We start from the raw sequence: 18761 nt of genomic DNA on the forward strand, positions 1-18761 counted from the left end.
CTGACTGGCATGGGCTTTACACTTCACACTCTTTGCACACTGTAAAACATCACAACTTCCTGTTTCATAAAAGTAAAGTCATTTTAGCTTTTGACATTTTTGGTTAGAGATTCAGTTCCTGATCTTAAGAATCTATGTGCCTGAAAATGAAGATAGGTGATCTGAGGCAGCGGTCCCCAACCTTTTTTGGGCCACGGACCCGTTTAATGTCAGACAGCCTTTAAGGTGTCGCGGATAAATACAACAAAATAAAACGATACGACTGAGACAAAAACTGTGGTATTTTGTAAATATAATAATAAACACGAATTCACGGTGTAATTGTGTAACTTTATTAATGGTGTCCACCTGAAATGCACCAACAACATTGAGAGTAACATCCTGCTCTCTGCCCCTTAGTGCTCTCTGGTTGCTATGGTAATGTGTAAATATTTCTTTCAAAATAAGACACAACTACAAATCTGTCAGTGCGCCTCAGGGTGGCTGTGGCTACAATGTAGCTGCCATCACCACTGTGTGAATGGGTGAGTGACTGGATGTGTAAAGCGCTTTGGGGTCCTTAGGGACTATTAAAGCGCTATACAAATACAGGCCATTTACCATTTTACAACACAGGAAAAGACCCAGGGAAACCGAGTTAACTATAAAAACCCTGAAAACCATAAATTTGCCCCCCGAGCTTCACGTGGCCCGGTACCAAGCGACTCACGGACGGGTTGGGGACCACTGATTGAACAATAGAAGGCTCAAAACCGTTGCCTGGTCTGATGAGTCTTGATTTTTTTCTGCAGATTTTGGATAATAAAAACAGTTTTAACCGACTAGAACTTCAATCTTAATGTCTTGAACTTATATATCAAAGTTTGAAGCAAATAAAAAAAAAAAACCTAGAAGATGCAGTAATTATGACTTCTTGTAAGTGCAGAAAAATGCATTTTTTAAATCACTTTTTATCCTTCCTGCTCCACTTCACCCACCCATCTTCTGTGTTGGCATCCCTTTCTATTAATGCTTTGTGTCTGCGTTATGGTCTGCCTTCAGAAATGTACTTTAGGAGCTGAGTACATGGACAACGTGCAGTTTGTATTGAAGTGAATGAGAGCTCAGCTGTGGAGTATCCATCGATTAGGGTTTCAAATTTGAAAACATGAAACCCCAAATTAGAAGCAGCAGAACCTCTTTATCAGCAATAATCAGAGTTGTGTAACAGTTGAAAGCTGATCAAACACAACACTGGAAACCACTGGACGTGCAAAGATGGTGTTCCTCTGCTCTCTTAAGTTCACCCTGTGGCTAACAGTCTGGTGCTTTTCCCCGAGGAGAAAGGTAGCAGTCGCATCAGCCAGCAGAGAATACAGAAGAGGAATAAGATGCTACGCTAAGCCCTGTTCCACAGGGAATAGAACCGCCACCCGTTAGTGCTAGTGCCTTGCTTCTGAGGACAAAGAACCTCAGCTGTTAACATCAAGATAAATCTTTAACCAGCGGCTGAAATATTCATCAGAAGCTCCAAAAATATCTGCAGTGGCTTCCACGAGCCAGGAGTCGTCTGCCTTCTGTTCATTAGGCACATGTAACCTCCACCTGCCATCCATGCAGGAGTCTTGGACTATCAGCAAACCAGCAGAATAAATTCACATGAGTGTTGGAGTCATCTCAGCTTCAGGGTTGTGTTTCCTCACATCCTGCCCGTCTCTTACTAGTACCAGACAAAGGCGGAAGTGCAAAAAACTGCAATTCCTTTAATGGCCACTTGAAGCTGCCTCTAAAAATGAGTGAATTATCATAAACTCACATGTTAGGAGACCTAACAGCCTGGTAAAGAAAAAAGGCTCAGCCTCTGTGGACAGCTTCATCCACTCATCCAACACTGGTGTTAGAGGGGCAGTTGCTGAAGGTTAACCACACTGTTGCGTTAGCAAAAGAACCACCACCAGAGGGCACTGTGAGATGCCTCATAAGCCAAACAAACTGTGCTGACAGGAAGAAGCTAAATATTGGAAAAGTTTACCAATGGCAATAAAGGGGAGCTCTAATTATCCCACATTTAAGACTCATCTCAAACAAAGGCCGATCGTCAGTGTGTACAGTTTGTAGTTTCAGTACCTTTAGTTTGTAGTATTACTGCAGCATTACTGCGATCTGTCAGGTTCAATCCTTGTCTCTCCATTCTGTTTGTCACTTGTAGATTTTTGAGACAATGTGGCAGCCTGGACAACAGCCTGCAACACAGCAACACAGCAACTGTGAGGCAACACAGCAACTTGGAAGCAACGACAACGACAGGAAGACGAAGATGCTCTCAGACCTTGAAGCTTCTCTTCCTCTTCTGGACGTTTTGCTCGGGATGGAAAACGATAACGTAAACTTTGGGCATGTAGAGCATCCCGAGAGAGACGGACGCACTGAGAGACATGGAGACGGTAAGAGTGGCTGTCTGGATGAACATCTGTGGAAAGAGAGGCTGATGCTGAAGAACGTTTGTCCACGTAAAGGTGACCTCTGTACAAATTCATTACTTTGACTTCTAGCAACCCCAACGTCCAGCAGATTCACCAACAGTCACGATTTTTTAAACTTTTCATGGTCGAGGCAGATTTTCTTTAGAACTCCAATCAGCAGAAAATTGCTCAGTGGGATATCGGTGAACGCCCGGAGTTCAGTAAGCCTTTGTAACAGCCTGAAAAGAAGAATTTCAATCAATTTGTGACCAAATCAGGCTTAAAGGGACATTTTTTTAAAGGTCACAACTGGACGACCAGTTTGCTATTCGAATGTTTTACTGGTGCACCTGTGAAATATGCAAAAACACACACTGCAACACGGAGGTGTAAACAGTACTGGGTGTTGCTGTGCAGTTTACCAGTTTATGCTTCACGTGAAACAGGAAATTTATCAAAACAAGTAGAAACATAGATGGAAACACAGAAACTAAGACAAAAACTGAATTTGTACAAGACTGACAAGCTGGAAAATAAAAGTTTGTTATGAATACTTTTGTTCTTCAACACATGCTGAAATCTCCAAGGCAGCTTTCTGTAATTTCTTTAAGTAGTCTTCAGGAATAATTTGGTACCTCAGCTTCTTCTTCCTGTCTCCCTTTTTACTGAGGCTTCAGCGAACAGTAGACAGATCAGCTGAAGGTTCATCTGCTGTAGATGTTTCTATACGCCTGTCACTTCTTCTTTTGTCCTCTACTTGTTTAGTTTCCTCAAATTTGAAAGAGAACTGCTCACGGTGCTGAGATATGCCACGTTTTCAGCTACAACCTCGTTGTGAATCACCTCGTCGGTGCATAAATAATATTTCATGCCAGTCAAATTTTGTTATCTCTGCCATTTTTCCTAGATTCGGCTAAAGAAATGTGAGTACATTGTGTGTTAGTAGCAGTGCCTAAATATACAAAACAAAATTGTCTGTTATGTGTAGACACTACACTTCCATAGAGAGAGTTTTTATGCCTGAATGATTCATTGGTCAACATTAAGATCTTTAATGAATAAAAAAATGATGAGGTACAGAAACTGGACTGAAAATGAGAGAAAAAGCAGCGAATGTCCAAAGAAAAACCTCTTCAGAAAGCCTGACGAGCGATGGTTCAAGACCAGTTTAAAAAAATAACTTGGAAGCAAAAAATAAAGAAAGGAAGAGTTCAGGACATTTGCACAATGCTGTGTGTGACATGTGAGGACATAAAATACATACAGCACACACACTGCAGCACGCACAGGAACCCACAAACACAGTGCCAGCAAGTTTCCATCGCGTTGCTTTATTTAAGTGCGTGTGAACTCCTGCAGACATGTTAATTCCCTCAACCACACAGCTGTGTTTCCATCACTTCAGACGATATCACACTAAGCTGGATTCGCTTTCTGGGGTCTGACCTTCACTCGAAGTCTTACTGCTGAACCGCAGTGATTTACAGGAACCTGTTTTTGTCTCCAGAAGAGAGGCGAGTGGCCACAGTGTGTAAACAGATTTATGTCCCCACAGTCAGAGTAAAACCACACACGCTCCCTCTCTCCGTTAATCCTCCTGCAGCTCTGTGTGCGTGTTTGTTCTCTCGGCCTCAGATTTAAAAAAAAGACGACAATAAAAACAGCTTCTTTTATTTTCTCCTCCATCCAGCATCCGTCACTCCTCGACTCTGAGGCAGGAGGAGGAGAGACGAGGAGCGAGGAGGACTGAATGTTATCAGAGTGAGGCAGGAGGAGCAGAGGAGGAACAAAAGAGGAGGAGGCGGAAGGATTTTAATTCTAATTTTAGTGATTGCTCCTCCACAATATCGCACACTCTTTCCTGGATTTTACACAAACAAACAAACAAACAAACAAACAAACAAACAATCGCACTTAATGTAGTTTTAGCGTTTCTCGGTTTCCGTGGTGACGGCAGCTTATTCCGTTCAGGCTGACGGTGACAGGCAGGAGCCCGTGTGAGCTGATCGACTCCAACACGGAGGAAATCTGGCTCGTGCTTCACCTCTGTGCTGTTTCTGGCAGCTCTGGTTGGTTTTCAGCTGGAAGGAGGGCTGCTCAGTGCAGGTCTAATGAAACACCTGCCAGACTGGCTGCTGTGGTCTGCTGTACAGCTTCACACAACATGCAGACAACATGTCACCAAATCATTCAGCAGGACTGCAAACTGTGCTGTTACCATGAAAGTTTGGCCTAAGCGGTGACCTCAGGCTACAGGATCCGAGCTATTAAAGTGGAAAGAGCAGAAGCAAAAACACACGAGGATGGTCTGCTCTGTATCTTTATGTTTGCACTCGTGTTAAATCTCTTCTTCCCAGAAGCCTCTTTTCTTCTTCCCCTGTGGTTTCCTCTCCGCTCTGAGATAAATCTGCTGGACGTGCTTCTTTCTGACGCTGCTCTTTCCTTCCTCTTATTTTAGTCTTTTATTGTCTCTTTTATCTGTTTGGTGGAGCTCTTTGTAACTTTGGTTTAAAAAAGTTATTCTATAATTACGTCCTGTGTTTGTCCATAATCTGTATAATCCAGCTGTTCCCCTCTCAGCCTGGAAATGCCTCCACTTTGTGTCTAATTCTGCTCCGGTTTATCTGCAGCATTAAAGACTCGTCCCTCCCTCAGCTCAGACTAAACCACATACACTAAAACCCGCTTTCACCACATTTCTGGGTCAATTCACAGTTTTAATTTTCCCCTCACAGGAAACAAAAGCAGGAGCTCGTCGCTCTGCAGGTGAGGACGTATTTGTGTTTCCCCGTGGCTGTAAATAAATAAGCCCAGCGTTTAGGCACAGCTCGCGATTATATCACATGACCTTCCTCAGCGTGATGATGAAGGTCCTATTGCGGACATGCAGGAAGGACGAGTTCAGAAATGAGTTCAAGCACAGCTCACCAGAATTCAACAGTGACTCCTGGTTTCCTCCTTAAAGAGTAACGAGATCCTATGAGGTTCACCATTTCAGGTTATTTGTTAATGAGAGTAAAGAAATGCATTTTTTATATTAGCATCAAAAGACTTTTTATGTGTCTGCTGGGTTCAATCTCCCTGACGGTCTGTCACAAGAAAAACTGAGGATCTATTGATGTATATAACAGATGAAGCCAATATGATGTCAGCCATACCGTTCACATTTTGAACCCTGTGTGTTAGACTGATATTTGGTAATTAGTGCATAAAAATAAAACTAATTTGTCCAATCAAAGCACAGGCTTCCTGCATGGACATGCGTTTGTCTGATAAGTCCGTCACAGAGGCACCAGCACCAAAACATGACAGAGAAGTTCGATTAACCCTGAAAACAATATGCTGACAAGACAGTCAGCCTGGTACCGCCCGCTCTGACCAAGTTGACTGCAGTTCTTTGAATGTCCACCTGAGGCTGCGTCCAAAAGTGAATCATCTTCTACAAACAGGAAATTAGATCAGAAATAAACATGTTACAACCTGCTACATAAACGCCTTTGTAATCCTTAGGTTATTTCCCCCCACCGTAACAGCAGTATGGTGGCTTTATTTTTATGTAATTCAAAGATCTACATATTATTAATACATTATGCATTTTAGAAGCACATCTGCTCAGACTCTCTGCTGAACTTCAGCTAATATGTGCCAGTGAACTGGGTCACTTCACTGTATTTGTGCTGTTGGTGTCTTGTGGAGTATTCTTAATGCCATTATCTAACAGATAATATAACGCGGTGTGATTAACTCTAAAAAGTCTGCAGTCTAGTTTTGGTGAGTGAAACTCCAGCATCTGAACGTCACGTTACTCAGCATTAACTGTGTGTAAATGTGTGTATGTAATGCACTCCACCACAAAACAGCTCTATGCAAACCAGTAAGTCAGGTCACATGATTATATCTATGTTTTTGTACGTGCCTTCTTAAATATACCCGATTCTGGTTGCAGCTTGACCTAGCTTGGCTCGGTTTGGCCTGGTTCTTACCTTCTCGGTGGACTGTGCGGTACCAAAGAAGATGGGTACGAATGCGAGCCAGACGATGCAGGTTGTGTACATAGTGAAGCCAATTGGTTTTGCTTCGTTGAACGTCTCTGGAACGCCACGACTCTTCACGGCGTACACCGTACACGTTACCTAACAGCGAAACAAGCAGGATTGATAAAGGTTGCCTAGCAACATCGATGAATCTGTGCTCTATAAGATGGTCATTGACGTATCTGCTACAGGTCAGTGTGTTACCATGAGAACGATGCTGTAGCTGAGGCAGCAGATGATTGACAAGTCAGACATGTCACACTTCAGGATCCCCCGGGCCAGGTCAGGGTTCGGAGGGCGGAGCTCGTCATAATCGATAATGGTGTGAGGGGGGACGACGCCAAACCACACAAACACACCGAGGACCTGCCGCGCACACAGAGAACAAAAAGTGGGAATCATGTGAGGAGATGCTATAGGCGGAAACAGGAAGCCATGTGGCGCCTGTGGACTCACCTGGACACAGATGAGGATGAAGGTGATGACCAGCTGGGATGTGGGGCTGATGAATTTGGGCGGGGTCACCGACCTCTTGCCCTGTTCAAAGATGCGGTAGATGCGGTTGGTTTTGGTCAGCATGGCAGAGTAGGTGATGGCCATGCCGAGGCCCAGCAGGAGGCGCCGGAATGCACAAACTACCACACCTGGCTCCGCAATCATCAGGAAGGTGATCAGGTAGATCAGGAAGATACCTGCAGCGAGTGAGAGAGAGGGGCGGACAGGTGACGGCACCCTCAGAGCTGATGACGTCATCATCACAGCTGATGATGTAATTACCGATACACACCTGTCAGCAGTACATAGCTGAGCTCCCTCCCTGACGCCCTGACAATGGGCGTGTCATTGAAGCGGATGAAGGTGATAACCACAGCGCTGGTCGCCAGGATACCGAGCATAGCGAGAGAGGCAGGCACTAGGGCCCAGGGAGAGTTCCACTCCAGTTTGATGATGGGAGTGGGACGGCAGGCGGTTCTGTTGGGGACCGGCCGCATGTCTGACGGACAGGTCTCACAGTTAAACTCATCCAGCTGGTACTGATACCCATCACACAGCTGCAGACAGGGGAGAGAAACTGTTCAGACTGAAGAACGACTGTCATCGGTTTTAGAAGCACAACATTCAAACGATCAGAGAAAAGACAGGTTAGAAGACAAACTCGAATCCAGTGATCTGTAATGTGCAACACTTGGTGCCAGTGAGGGACAAAAATCTTTTTAACAGGAAGAAAACTGATGAAGCTTAGTGCTTGAGGGCTTTGCATGTCAGCAGAGTGATGTTATATTAAACTGTAGTCAGATTTTGTTGGGACAATAAAAGGAAGCTAATAGTTTTGATTTCTAGTTTCTGCTGCAACGTCTTGCATCAACTGCAGGCTTTCTCTAAGACAGGATGTTCCTAATTTTAATAATAGTGCACAGATAAAGCGAAGATGATCTAAACAGCAAATTAATTATAAATTCTCAGAATTCAGATAAAAAGATGCATGCATGCTGCACGTTTACCTCACAGTGCCAGCAGCAAGGAACCCCCTTCACCATCTTCTTCCTTTCTCCTGGTTTACAAGGAAAACTGCAGATGGACTCTGGAACGGATCTATCCCCTCCTGACCACTGCATCTCCTCCAGCTACAGACACCCAGGAAGAAAGAGAGAGGCATACAGCCACACAAAGAAAGACAGAACACTAAAACCCAGCAGGAGTACTTTCATGTTCACTCTTCTTACATTGAGTCTCAAATTGTTGGTCCACTGGCCGATGACATGGTAGCCAGGGTGGCTGTGATTGGTCATCTGAAACTGGAAGATGTCGTAGCGTCCAGGAGCGTCTCCGTTCTCGTTGAACAAAACGCTTGTACCAGCACTTCCTGCGAGACAGACAGGCCACGTCACCTTTAACAGCTCATCTCTGTGAGGCCACATGTGGCATCTCCACTTTAAGGGGAAACAGCAGCTACACCCAGCTGCACAATAACTACATTATTTGGCTGATAGTATTTAGTATTTATTTATTTATTGTCATTGTCAAGAACAATGAAATTGCGTTTGGGGCTTCCATACAACCCAAAAAAAAAGAAGAAAATAATAAATACCCCTTAAAACCCAAGTGTACATATTTAACCCAGTGTGACTCCAATGCAATAAGACAATCCTTAGCAATAATGTTCGTAGAAATTCAGACAAAGACCTGAGAAACATGACAAAATACAACAATGCAACCCATTCAATATTATTGTACTGTGAGATATGATATCAGATATGATAGTTATCTATTTAAGAAAGAGGGGGGGGGCAGGAGGGGGAAGAGAATAAAGATATGATGCACCAATGCAGACCAGTTCATTGCTATTAAGAAGTTGGATACGGTTATTGTCCGTGAGAGGGGGGCAGAGAGTTCAGGAGCGTCACAGCCTGTGGATACAGGCTGTTGGCCAGTCTGGATGTTCTGGCCTGTATAGACCTGTACCTTCTCCCTGAGGGCAGCAGATGGAAAAGGTGGCGCGCAGGGTGATGTTGGTCCCACAGGATACTGTGCACCCTCCTCAGACAGCGAGTGGGGAAGATATTACTGATCTCTGGCAGACTTGTTCCAATAATTCTGCCAGAAAGCTGGACAAGACAGTTAAAGACCCAACAACTCAGAGTGTAGCTAGTTAGGACACTTAGCTAAAAGTTGGTCATTCTCACATGGACGTGGACCTGAGCTGAAAGAAATAGCAGGAACATAATCCAGTTTGACAGTAGGACAGAATGAATCAACATATTAATGAACCCAAAGGGAACACTGAAGCTTCAGGTGGAGGGATTTAAAGGATCAGTTTGACAGAGCTGGACTTCCTGCTGGGATTACCTCTGACTTTCAAAGCTCTGTGTTGGTTTAACTTTGGTTTAACTGCTCTTGAGGTCTATCCCAACACAAGCCAACCTGCTGGTCTTTTTGCATTTGTGCATACAGACAAGACATCAGAAATTCATGGTTGTATTAAATCTGATTTTATCCTGAATAGTTCAGCAGATCACAGAGAGCAGAACTACCTTTACTGCCTGTAACTGCAGCACATTCACTCAACTCTCACAACTCTCTCGCTAGTCCTTTAAGCAGAAAGCTTCTTCAGAGTTTTCAGCAGCTGCATCCTTTAATTATTAACACACACACACACACACACGGTACATCAGAAAGACCGAGTCCACAGGGGAAACAGGCAAAGTGCATTAACTTATTATCTCTCCGTGACTCTGAATAAAAACAAAAACCAGCTGTGGAAATTAAACCAACACCTGAACCACGCAGCGATCAGAAGATAGAGAACTCCAGCTGATCCAGAACGTGTTGTCCTCGTAGAGTCATTTCCATTACAACTTGGTAATAACATGGTGACAGTGTGGTAATAAGCTGAAACAAGGCAGTAATAGTATGGAAACAAATTTTTACCTCTTAATTACTGGAAATTGCCAAAGTAATATCCAAATATTTATCTTGCGTCAACAGTGGTTTTAGCCGTTTAGTGGTTTTATATCAGATTGAAATGTATGTAACTGGGTAAGAACAGGTAATAACGAATGCCTGTAATGCAATACCAGTTTGTAGTAGTATAGTGATGTTTTGGTAACAACATCATAACCTGCCAGCAATAAAATGGTAATTTTCTATATCTTGACATGTGGCAATAACCTCATAGTATGAGCATAATATTGGTTGATTCCATACCATATTAGGATAAATGGCATGGCCTGTATTTTTATAGTGCTTTACTAGTCCCTAAGGACCCCAAAGCGCTTTACATATCCAGTCATCCACCCATTCACACACTGGTGATGGCAGCTACATTGTAGCCACAGCCACCCTGGGGCGCACTGACAGAGGCGAGGCTGCCGGACACTGGCGCCACCGGGCCCTCTGACCACCACCAGTAGGCAACGGGTGAAGTGTCTTGCCCAAGGAGAAAACGACCAAGACTGTGCAAGCCGGGGCTCGAACCGGCAACCTTCCGATTACAAGGCGAACTCCCAACTCTTGAGCCCCGTGGCTCAAGATATTATTACCATGTAATAATGGTTGAATAAATCCTACCTTATGTCTGCAGTAGTATTTTTTGTTTGAAAGTAACATTATAAATAATGTGTTTAACATTGTGTGATATTAACTGAAAACATGCATGGTGGTCCTGTTTCTGTCTAATTCCACATTAAGAATGAACAATGAAGTTTTGCATTGTTTAGGGAATTATAAATAAACGATCACATGTGTTTCCAGGTTATCATCATTCTTCTTGAGGTTTACTTTAATAGGCTATTAACATGGAATTAGATATAAATGTGAAATTTTGACTCTTCACGAGTCACTTTATAAAAATTTGCACATTATGCAAAGATATTGTCATTTTATTGGTAGCAGGTTATGACATTGTTACAAATATATTACTGTCCTATAAAAACTGGTTTTGCTTCAAAGGCATTAATTTATTATAACATTATTATCCCCAGTTTCTTGCCTATTATTACATAGTTACATAGATTTCAATGTAATAATATTATCCTCCCCAGTGTTACCAAGTGCTCCTCAAATGGGATTGTCGATCATTGTGTAGTTCACAATAATGTTATAAAGACTCGATTTTACAATAAAAAGTACCTTAAACTGGTCATTATTGTGATTATTACTGTTAAAAATAAGAATTATTATGATTTCAAGGCACTTTGTATTTTTTTATATAAATAAAACTTGAAAAATCAGAGCAAACAATCCCCCTTCAGCACCCGCTGCCCATAACACCGAGGTTACAGTAATAACCGAATATATCAATATATCAGCAGGCTCTCCTTTAAAAGTAACTTTCAGTCTAAATGAAGAGAACATGAACTCAAAACACTGCTCCTCGTACTCTGTTGCTCTTTATGATGCATTATTTTCATTATAGAGAAAAATCCCAATATTAGTATGAGAGGGCCTCAGAGATCACATGACCACCAGGTGTCTGTCTGCAGGATTCAACTTTGGTTGTGTTGTCCCTGTTCAGGTTTGTGTCTAGTCTCACAGAACCAAAAATCAGCCTTTCTTAAAGTTCAATCTCCTAAAAATCAGAAAGAACCATAAATAAGAACACAGTTGGACTAAAATGATAAAATATTGATGATTTGAAGAAGATGAAGTTTATGTAGAGGGAGACGAAGGAATGAGAGAGACTGGCGTGCTTTGTGGCATGCAGCTCCGGTGGTTACAGATGAAATCCTCTCGGTCTTCCAGCTGCTGCAGCTTCACATCTTTATAAAATATGGATTTGATGTCTAACAGGAACAGTTTGTTCAGTTGCTTGAAAAAAAAAAATCTAAAACCTGGTCCTGAGGAGTTTCTGTAGATGTAGAGAGATGCTAAAAAAACAAAAAATAAAAACCCATCGATGGGGTTAGATTGATTGGTTGATTCATTCTAAGTTGCTTACAGGTGTGAAAGTGAGTGCCAATGGTTGTCTGTCTCTTTGTGTTAGCCTTGCATCATATTGGTGACCTGTCCAGGGTGTACCCTGACCCTGTGGTAGCTGGGATAGACTCCAGCCCCTCTACGACTCCGATAAGGATACATGGAAGAGAATGGATGTTGGATGGATGGATGGATGGATGGATGGATGGATGGATGGATGGAGACTCCTTCACTGGGACAGTGAAATCCTGCAGACCACCTGGCTGGTGTCCCTGATATCTATGAAATGCTAACGGTTAAAAATGTGAAACTCCTCTTGAAAATTGAACTAAAGTTGCAGTTAACGCATTTATGCAGCATTTAAATAGATTAAAATGTCAATCATGTATATTTAATCTCTGTAATATTCTGGATATCTCTAATTGAGCTATTTGTAAGTATCAGAGCTGTTTCTTATATTCAGTAACTTTGTAATATGCTGTATTATTTAATTTAATTCAGTCTGTTGCTGTTCTTATTGTCTTCGAGCACCTGTAACCACATCATTTCCTTATGGATTAATAAAGTATTCTGATTCTGATAACAGAAAGAGTTTTTTGTAGCTTCTCTCTGGTCAAAACTGGTTGTGATACAACGGCAAAAACTGAACTGTAGACGTGTGAATGTTGATATTGATCCACAAAGATTAGAGATCATTTGTGGCACGCTGAACTTACAGACTCAGGAATGCTGCTTGATTAATGTCAAGTCAATTATTCCAGTAGGAAAAATGGAGGTTTCTTGTTATTCTTTCTATCAAACAACTTGCTTAAAAATGTGTTTATATCATTTTATTTGACATTTTATTCGATGCAGAGATTGTAGAAAGTAACTCCGGAATAAGGAATCATTCTTATTAGAAACTAATGAAACAAAGATGTAACTCAAGCCGACATCATGGTAAAGTCCAACTATGATTGGACGTCATGAAAAGACCAGCAGCTGACGGTTAATCAACGTCTAAATGTTTGATGGCAAAAACAGAAAAAAGTTCATTGAATTGACTGAAACATATTTGTATATGAATTAAAAGAGAGAAAAAGGCTACACTGCAGTCATACGGTAAATATTTTAGTCAGAAGATTATTCATCCGTCTCATGTTCATGTTGTGCTTTATTTTTTTTCTACTCTTTTGTCCTTCTGTGGTCAAATTGGGTGTGTTCCTGGGATTTGGTGGCATCACTGAAGGTTACTTGGCAGGAGCTTCAGTTTTTGTTGTGTCTGTTTAAACATGATAGATTGCATAAAAATGGTTGCTTTAAAAAAAAACAACCCTCAGCCCTCGAGGTTGCTGCTTGCTAAATGTGAGCTGTGCAGCTTCTTCTTCCACTCGTGTTGCACTGAGAGCAAACTACACAATCCCATTCCCTGCTATAAACTCTCACTGTTCCTCAGTCTGAGTGTAGCTCTTCTCCCCCTGCATATGTTTGATTTATGAAATCCAACGTCGTTTCACCACATGGCACACCTTTGACTGCCACATTCATTGTATCGTCCATTTGTGTTAACATTAAGCTCTTAGTTAACATAAATGATTCATGAGCCTCCTCCCTGCGTCTCCTCTCTGCCGTGATGCTTCACAGTCAGGTCCCGAGCCTTCAGCATCTTCAGAAGAATCTTGTTCACACCTGCAGACTCACATCAGCACACTCGTACATGGATATGTGTGAGCTTTTCTCTAAGTCTTACAGATTAGCCTTCTCTATTAAGGACAGATCCGTCACTTTCAGGAGTTCCTCAAAGGATTCTTTCCACTGCTTGTCAGTTATCCCTGGTCAGTGCATGCAAATCATCTTCTCACTCAAAACAGCCAGGACTGATTCTGCCCTGAAGCTCTGCTCCCCTCTTAACCTCAGTGTGGAAGATGTACACCTGACCACATCCTGGTCCTCAGGTGTTTTGGTGCTTCAAAAATGCCAATTTAATGTTTACCACCCACATATGACAGCATCCGCCCCTCGGGCCACTTGTTTTTCTTACTACTGCCACGTAGTGTGAATCCCAACCTTGATACCTCCGGAAAGGCAGTCCAGCTGCTCTCCAAGGGTTTGTTTCCAGAGTGCGGAGACGAATTACACCCAGTTGGCATCACGTTTTTTCCCCAGAGAGATGATGTCCATGGAACCAGTTTTACAATAGCAACCAAACCAAGCTCTCTGCCCATTCCTCTAGCAACCACAATGCCTCACGAGCCAAGGTTCAAGACCAGGTCTGAGTATGAGGACACATTCGTATCCTTACTTCAGGTAAAGCACTGTTACCGTAAAACAGTGTAATGTTTTGTCTGCGTGTTTTCTTACCATTGAAGTTGACGGTTCTAATGTAGTTCAGCAGCACTTGTCCCTCCACAGGGTCCATGTTGTTGCAGACTCCGGAGCTGCCGGGACACATATCCTGGTGCATGTTGTGCAGAGCGTGAGCCATGGCGTAGACCGCATCGATCACAAACTGAACCTTTCCTTCCTGCTCGTAGAGCGAGTCCCGTCCGATCCTCTCGTCACCTGCAGGAACACACACTGTGTCATATAATGGGAAACTACTCGATAAGTTGACTCACAGCTGGTCCCAGACGCCCTTCAGGTGTAGCCACACCTGTACATTTCTTCTTATCGGGGTCCAGTTTGATTCCAGGCCGGGTCAGTTTACATCTGAAATCGTCTTCCCAGAACTCAGCAAACCAGATGTTCCTGCGGTTGTTCTCCAGGGAGCGAGTCGTGAAGTACTGATCAAACCCTGCACAACAAAAGTATAACACGCATAAAACACAAACAGCATCGAGTCTGAAAACGTCCAGATGAATCAACTTTTTGGGATTCCAGCCTGTTGCGTTTTTGTTTTCTTGGTTTTACCGTCAATCGAAGCCCGCTTTGGCAGGATGGTGACTGCACCCTCGGCAACATCCTCCAGCTCAGTGACCGGTGAGCTTTTTGCACCCCAGCTGTCTGACCCCACAAACAGGAAGTGGCCCGTCAGGTTAGCACGTTTTGCTGCCTCAAGGACACGCCTACCAGAAAGAGACAGAAAGAATCAGACAGTAAGTGATGTGACAACACATGAGGATGAGTCCGCTGCCATTGCTACTCCTCAGCCTCTGAGCAGACACACATATGGTATCGATTTCAAAGTCGCCTCATTCCCCAGAAAACTTGACCTCTGACCTTGAGGTCAAGGTCAAAGAGATTGAAACTCATCTGAGTTTTTAATAGATGCAACTATGGTATTAATTTGAAAATTCTGACTTCCTTCTTGAGTTATCGCATTAACAAGATTTTCAGAACACTTCGAATTCCATCAACCTTAAACGGTTGAGAAGTAAAATAAAATCAGTTAAACCTGAGAAAAGTTCCAATAAGTTCTTCATATTATGACAATGTTGTAAAATATCTGCTGGTGGTTTTTGGAGGTCACTGGTTTTTCATAGTGTCTAATCACCTGCACTGCTGGTCAAAACTCCTGATCTGGACTAAACGTAAAAGGATTAATGGACTTAGTTGTGGTCAGGTTGGGTTTTTTGTTAAACAGACTTCTAGGACCGCCCACTTTCATCTGTGCAATATTGCCAAAATCAGCAACATCTGGTCTCAAAGTGCTGATGAAAAACTAGTTCATGCATTTGTTTCTAAGCTGGACTATTGTAAGTCTTTATTATCCGGTTGCTCTAAAAGCTCCATGAAAAGCCTTCAGTGGACACAAAAAGCTGCAGTGATTACTGAAAGGGACTAGAAATGGAGAACATATGTGTCCCATATTGGCTTCTGCTCATTGGCTCCCTGTTAAATCATTTTCCTCACATACAAAGTTTCATGATCAGGCTCCATTGTGTCTCAAAGACTTCAAAGTGTCATATTATACCAAAAGAACGCTTCGCTTTTAGACTGCAGGCTTACTTATGGTTCTTTAGAGTTTCAATAAGGAAAATGGGAGGCAGCGCCTTCAGCTATCAGTGGAGCCAGCTCTCAGTTTGGGTTTTATTAAAGGTTAAAGTAAGTGCTGAATCAGCTGATCCTGAAGCATCCCTTATTTAAGCTCCCATAGGATTGTTGAACCTTCCTATAATGTCACCAGAAATGGCTGCCCCTGGTGTGTTGGAGATCTCTTCTTGTTACAAAGGAGTTCTTCCTTCCCACTGTTGCCAAATGCTTTCTCACTGGGGATTGTGTAATTGTAGTTCTCTCTTTAATACTTCATGGTCTTTACCATACAGTGAGACAGTTATGAAACGGACCTTGTTGTGAACTGTTGCTACATAAATAAAAAGGGGATTTCTACAAAGTGATGTTTGTGTGTTTGTGTGTTTACTTGATGTCATCCTCATTGGCAAAAATGATCACGCCTCTGGCATTACTCGTCTCCATCAGACGTTTGATGATCTTGTCAAACTCTCCAGCTGTTGGCTCGCGAGGAATCTTCACCGACTGAGCGATACACACCCCACCTGACATAAAAAGAAAGATGTTACCAAGAGATGGACAGATCAGGAAAAACACGCAAGTTGAAAGAAAGCTCTGTGTACCAGCCTCTCTGGAGATCTGCATGAAGGCGTCGACTCCGCTCTCTCCATAGTTACCCTCCGAGGCCAGGGTGGACACGTAGTTCCAGCCCATGGCTTTGACGATGTCCAGCATGGCCTGAGCCTGGTATGAGTCCGGAGGAACCACCCTGGAGAAGTAGTCGTACCGGTTGTTATCACTGAGCTCCGGAGCTGTGGATGCATAGCTCACCTGAGGGATCTGAGAGACAATCATCCAACAGGTGACAGGTTTAAACAGAATCTGATCAAAGACGCGTCCTTTATCCTGACAGTCAGCGCTCAGGTTAAATTAAACACACTGGTCAGACTGGAGACACTGCTGGAGTTTAACAGGCCAGGAACACAATACGCACACACGCACGCACATAGAGGATTAATGTTGTGTAACAGCTGAGCAGAATGTGTGTCAGAGCCTCAATAAACAGAATAACAATCACATTAACGCACAACACTGCGCCTGTGTGTATGTGTGTGTGTCTGTGAGCAAAATAATGAAGGTCTTCACATTAATGAGAGCAGACCTCGTTATGACAGCCATCATCATCATCAGGGAGAATCCTCAGTGGAGCGAAACAGACATGAACTGAGTCTCACTTTACAGCCTTCACTTTTATCTCTGCACTTAATTTATGTCAACAGTGAGCACCTAGGAACGCTCCATGGCACCATCAACCCCCCACCAACTCTCTGTGACATCACCTAGCAGGGGTGCAGGTCTGTGCTCAGGTGATCGGGTCCTCTCAGCTTTCGGTTCTCTATAAAAGAAGGCGTTAACGCAGATAACGCTGCTTGCAGCTAATTGACCAGTTTGCTAAATTTGGTAGCTATGGCTCATGGGATCAATTGGGTTATAATTGTAAGGTTGGTGGTTTGACACTTGGCTGTTCTAGTATACATGCAGCAGTGTCTCTGAGCACGACACCCATCCCAAATCATGAGCTTAAAGTACGTAAATGGAGAAAATGGCTTTCAGTGCACTTTCCATTCATCGGTCAAAACATAACAGTCATGATTTAATACAGATGGGGCTCCATATGTGCCAGAAGCTGAAGTTTGTGATGTGTGATTACGTGTATTCTGCTGGGGTTTGCTTTAAAATTCAGCTGCTGAAAATATACCCGAGACACGTGTGTGTGGTTCACGGACACTCAGTCAGGAGTGTAAACCCGGTTCTAGACTGAACCTTCAAACCCGGCTCTGAACGCTCAAAAACCCTTTAAAAATCTGACCTAATTTGAGGACACACATCTTCACAAAAACGCACACAGAGAGCACCCGTAACAGAGTCATTAAAAGCTTTCATTAGAGTCAGTCAGTCATCCAGACACAAAGTGTCTGTTTAAAACATTAATCCACCAACCAGACGGCTTCATCCATTCACTGTCTGCCCTACTGTACCTGTCTGTCTCTAAGAGTGTATGTTAAACCAGATTAGCCATCCTTATATATATATACACAATCCATAAGAAGTTATGGGTTGTATAGAAAACATGGGCGTGATCGTCGTGACATCACCTACTAGGTTGTAAAATCAATGCCGTTGCTGTCTGGGTTGTTATGAAAGAGGGGCGGATCTGACTGAGAAACCAAACAATACTGCACAATCATCTGAAAGCATACCTTTGAACCCAATGCCCTTTCATGTTTTTCTAACAAGAGCCACTGCCTGCTGACCACAAAGCTCTTATAAGGAGGGCAGTTTTAAGATAGTGGTGGCTTCACCATCCACACCTAGAAGATACGTACATATTGTATATGCATGGGTCTGTGGGTGAAATTTGTCTGTGGCATCTGCAAAAAGCACCATTACAACACACATGCACAATCAACCTACACTTGACTGCTCTTAGTTTTGCACCCAAAATGGGAAACCTGAACTATAGATACTGAAAATGAAAGCCAGACACCACATTTAATTATTATAATACAGTCACTCTTGATATATGACAGAGAGCGGCGATCTAAAGTGTACTCCTACATAAGTCGATTAAGTTGATGCAGCCCCTTTGAAACCAAAAGAAACAACTCAGAGAAATTGTACAATTCAAAAATGCTAATCTATAGAAGTTGTGGTGGCGGGTATACTCATATTCATCATTAAGAAACCAAGAACAACTTCAGGCTTCTTTTTAACACAAAAGGGTCACAGCTCTGTTGAGCCTTGTAATCCTTTAGTTCTCAGAATTAAATACTTTATGAAGTTCTATATAAATAAAGGCTGTGGTTCGTTTTTTGATCTTCAGCTGCTTCCTGCAGATGGCCCAGATACATCACCAAGCACAGATGCTTGCTTCTAAACC

At 42.8% G+C, this 18761-nt stretch overlaps 1 protein-coding gene across 2 annotated transcripts in view; it reads right to left on the reverse strand.

Annotated features, from left to right (window-relative positions):
- Positions 1-18761, reverse strand: part of grm6a (glutamate receptor, metabotropic 6a) — a 28386-nt gene that overhangs the window by 4687 nt on the left and 4938 nt on the right. Inside the window, exons 3-15 of one of the 2 annotated variants that reach the window (XM_086278852.1) lie at positions 16444-16660; positions 16230-16365; positions 14780-14934; positions 14523-14663; positions 14231-14431; positions 8200-8339; positions 7978-8100; positions 7263-7527; positions 6932-7167; positions 6680-6841; positions 6425-6574; positions 2309-2449; positions 2107-2222 (exon numbers count right to left, since the gene is read on the reverse strand). In XM_086278852.1, the coding sequence (XP_086134978.1) occupies positions 2133-2222; positions 2309-2449; positions 6425-6574; positions 6680-6841; positions 6932-7167; positions 7263-7527; positions 7978-8100; positions 8200-8339; positions 14231-14431; positions 14523-14663; positions 14780-14934; positions 16230-16365; positions 16444-16660 (2157 nt within the window). In that variant the 3' untranslated portion in view covers positions 2107-2132. Of the gene's footprint in view, positions 1-2106; positions 2223-2308; positions 2450-6424; positions 6575-6679; positions 6842-6931; positions 7168-7262; positions 7528-7977; positions 8101-8199; positions 8340-14230; positions 14432-14522; positions 14664-14779; positions 14935-16229; positions 16661-18761 lie in introns of both variants that reach the window. The other variant, XM_086278851.1, reaches the window with a different exon arrangement.

The sequence above is a fragment of the Aulonocara sp. 'chitande type north' Nkhata Bay genome, linkage group LG20 (genome assembly GCF_057382095.1).
Source record: "Aulonocara sp. 'chitande type north' Nkhata Bay isolate Kocher_YH1m ecotype deep benthic linkage group LG20, A_spYH_male_GT1.1, whole genome shotgun sequence".
NCBI classification, from domain to species: domain Eukaryota; kingdom Metazoa; phylum Chordata; class Actinopteri; order Cichliformes; family Cichlidae; genus Aulonocara; species Aulonocara sp. 'chitande type north' Nkhata Bay.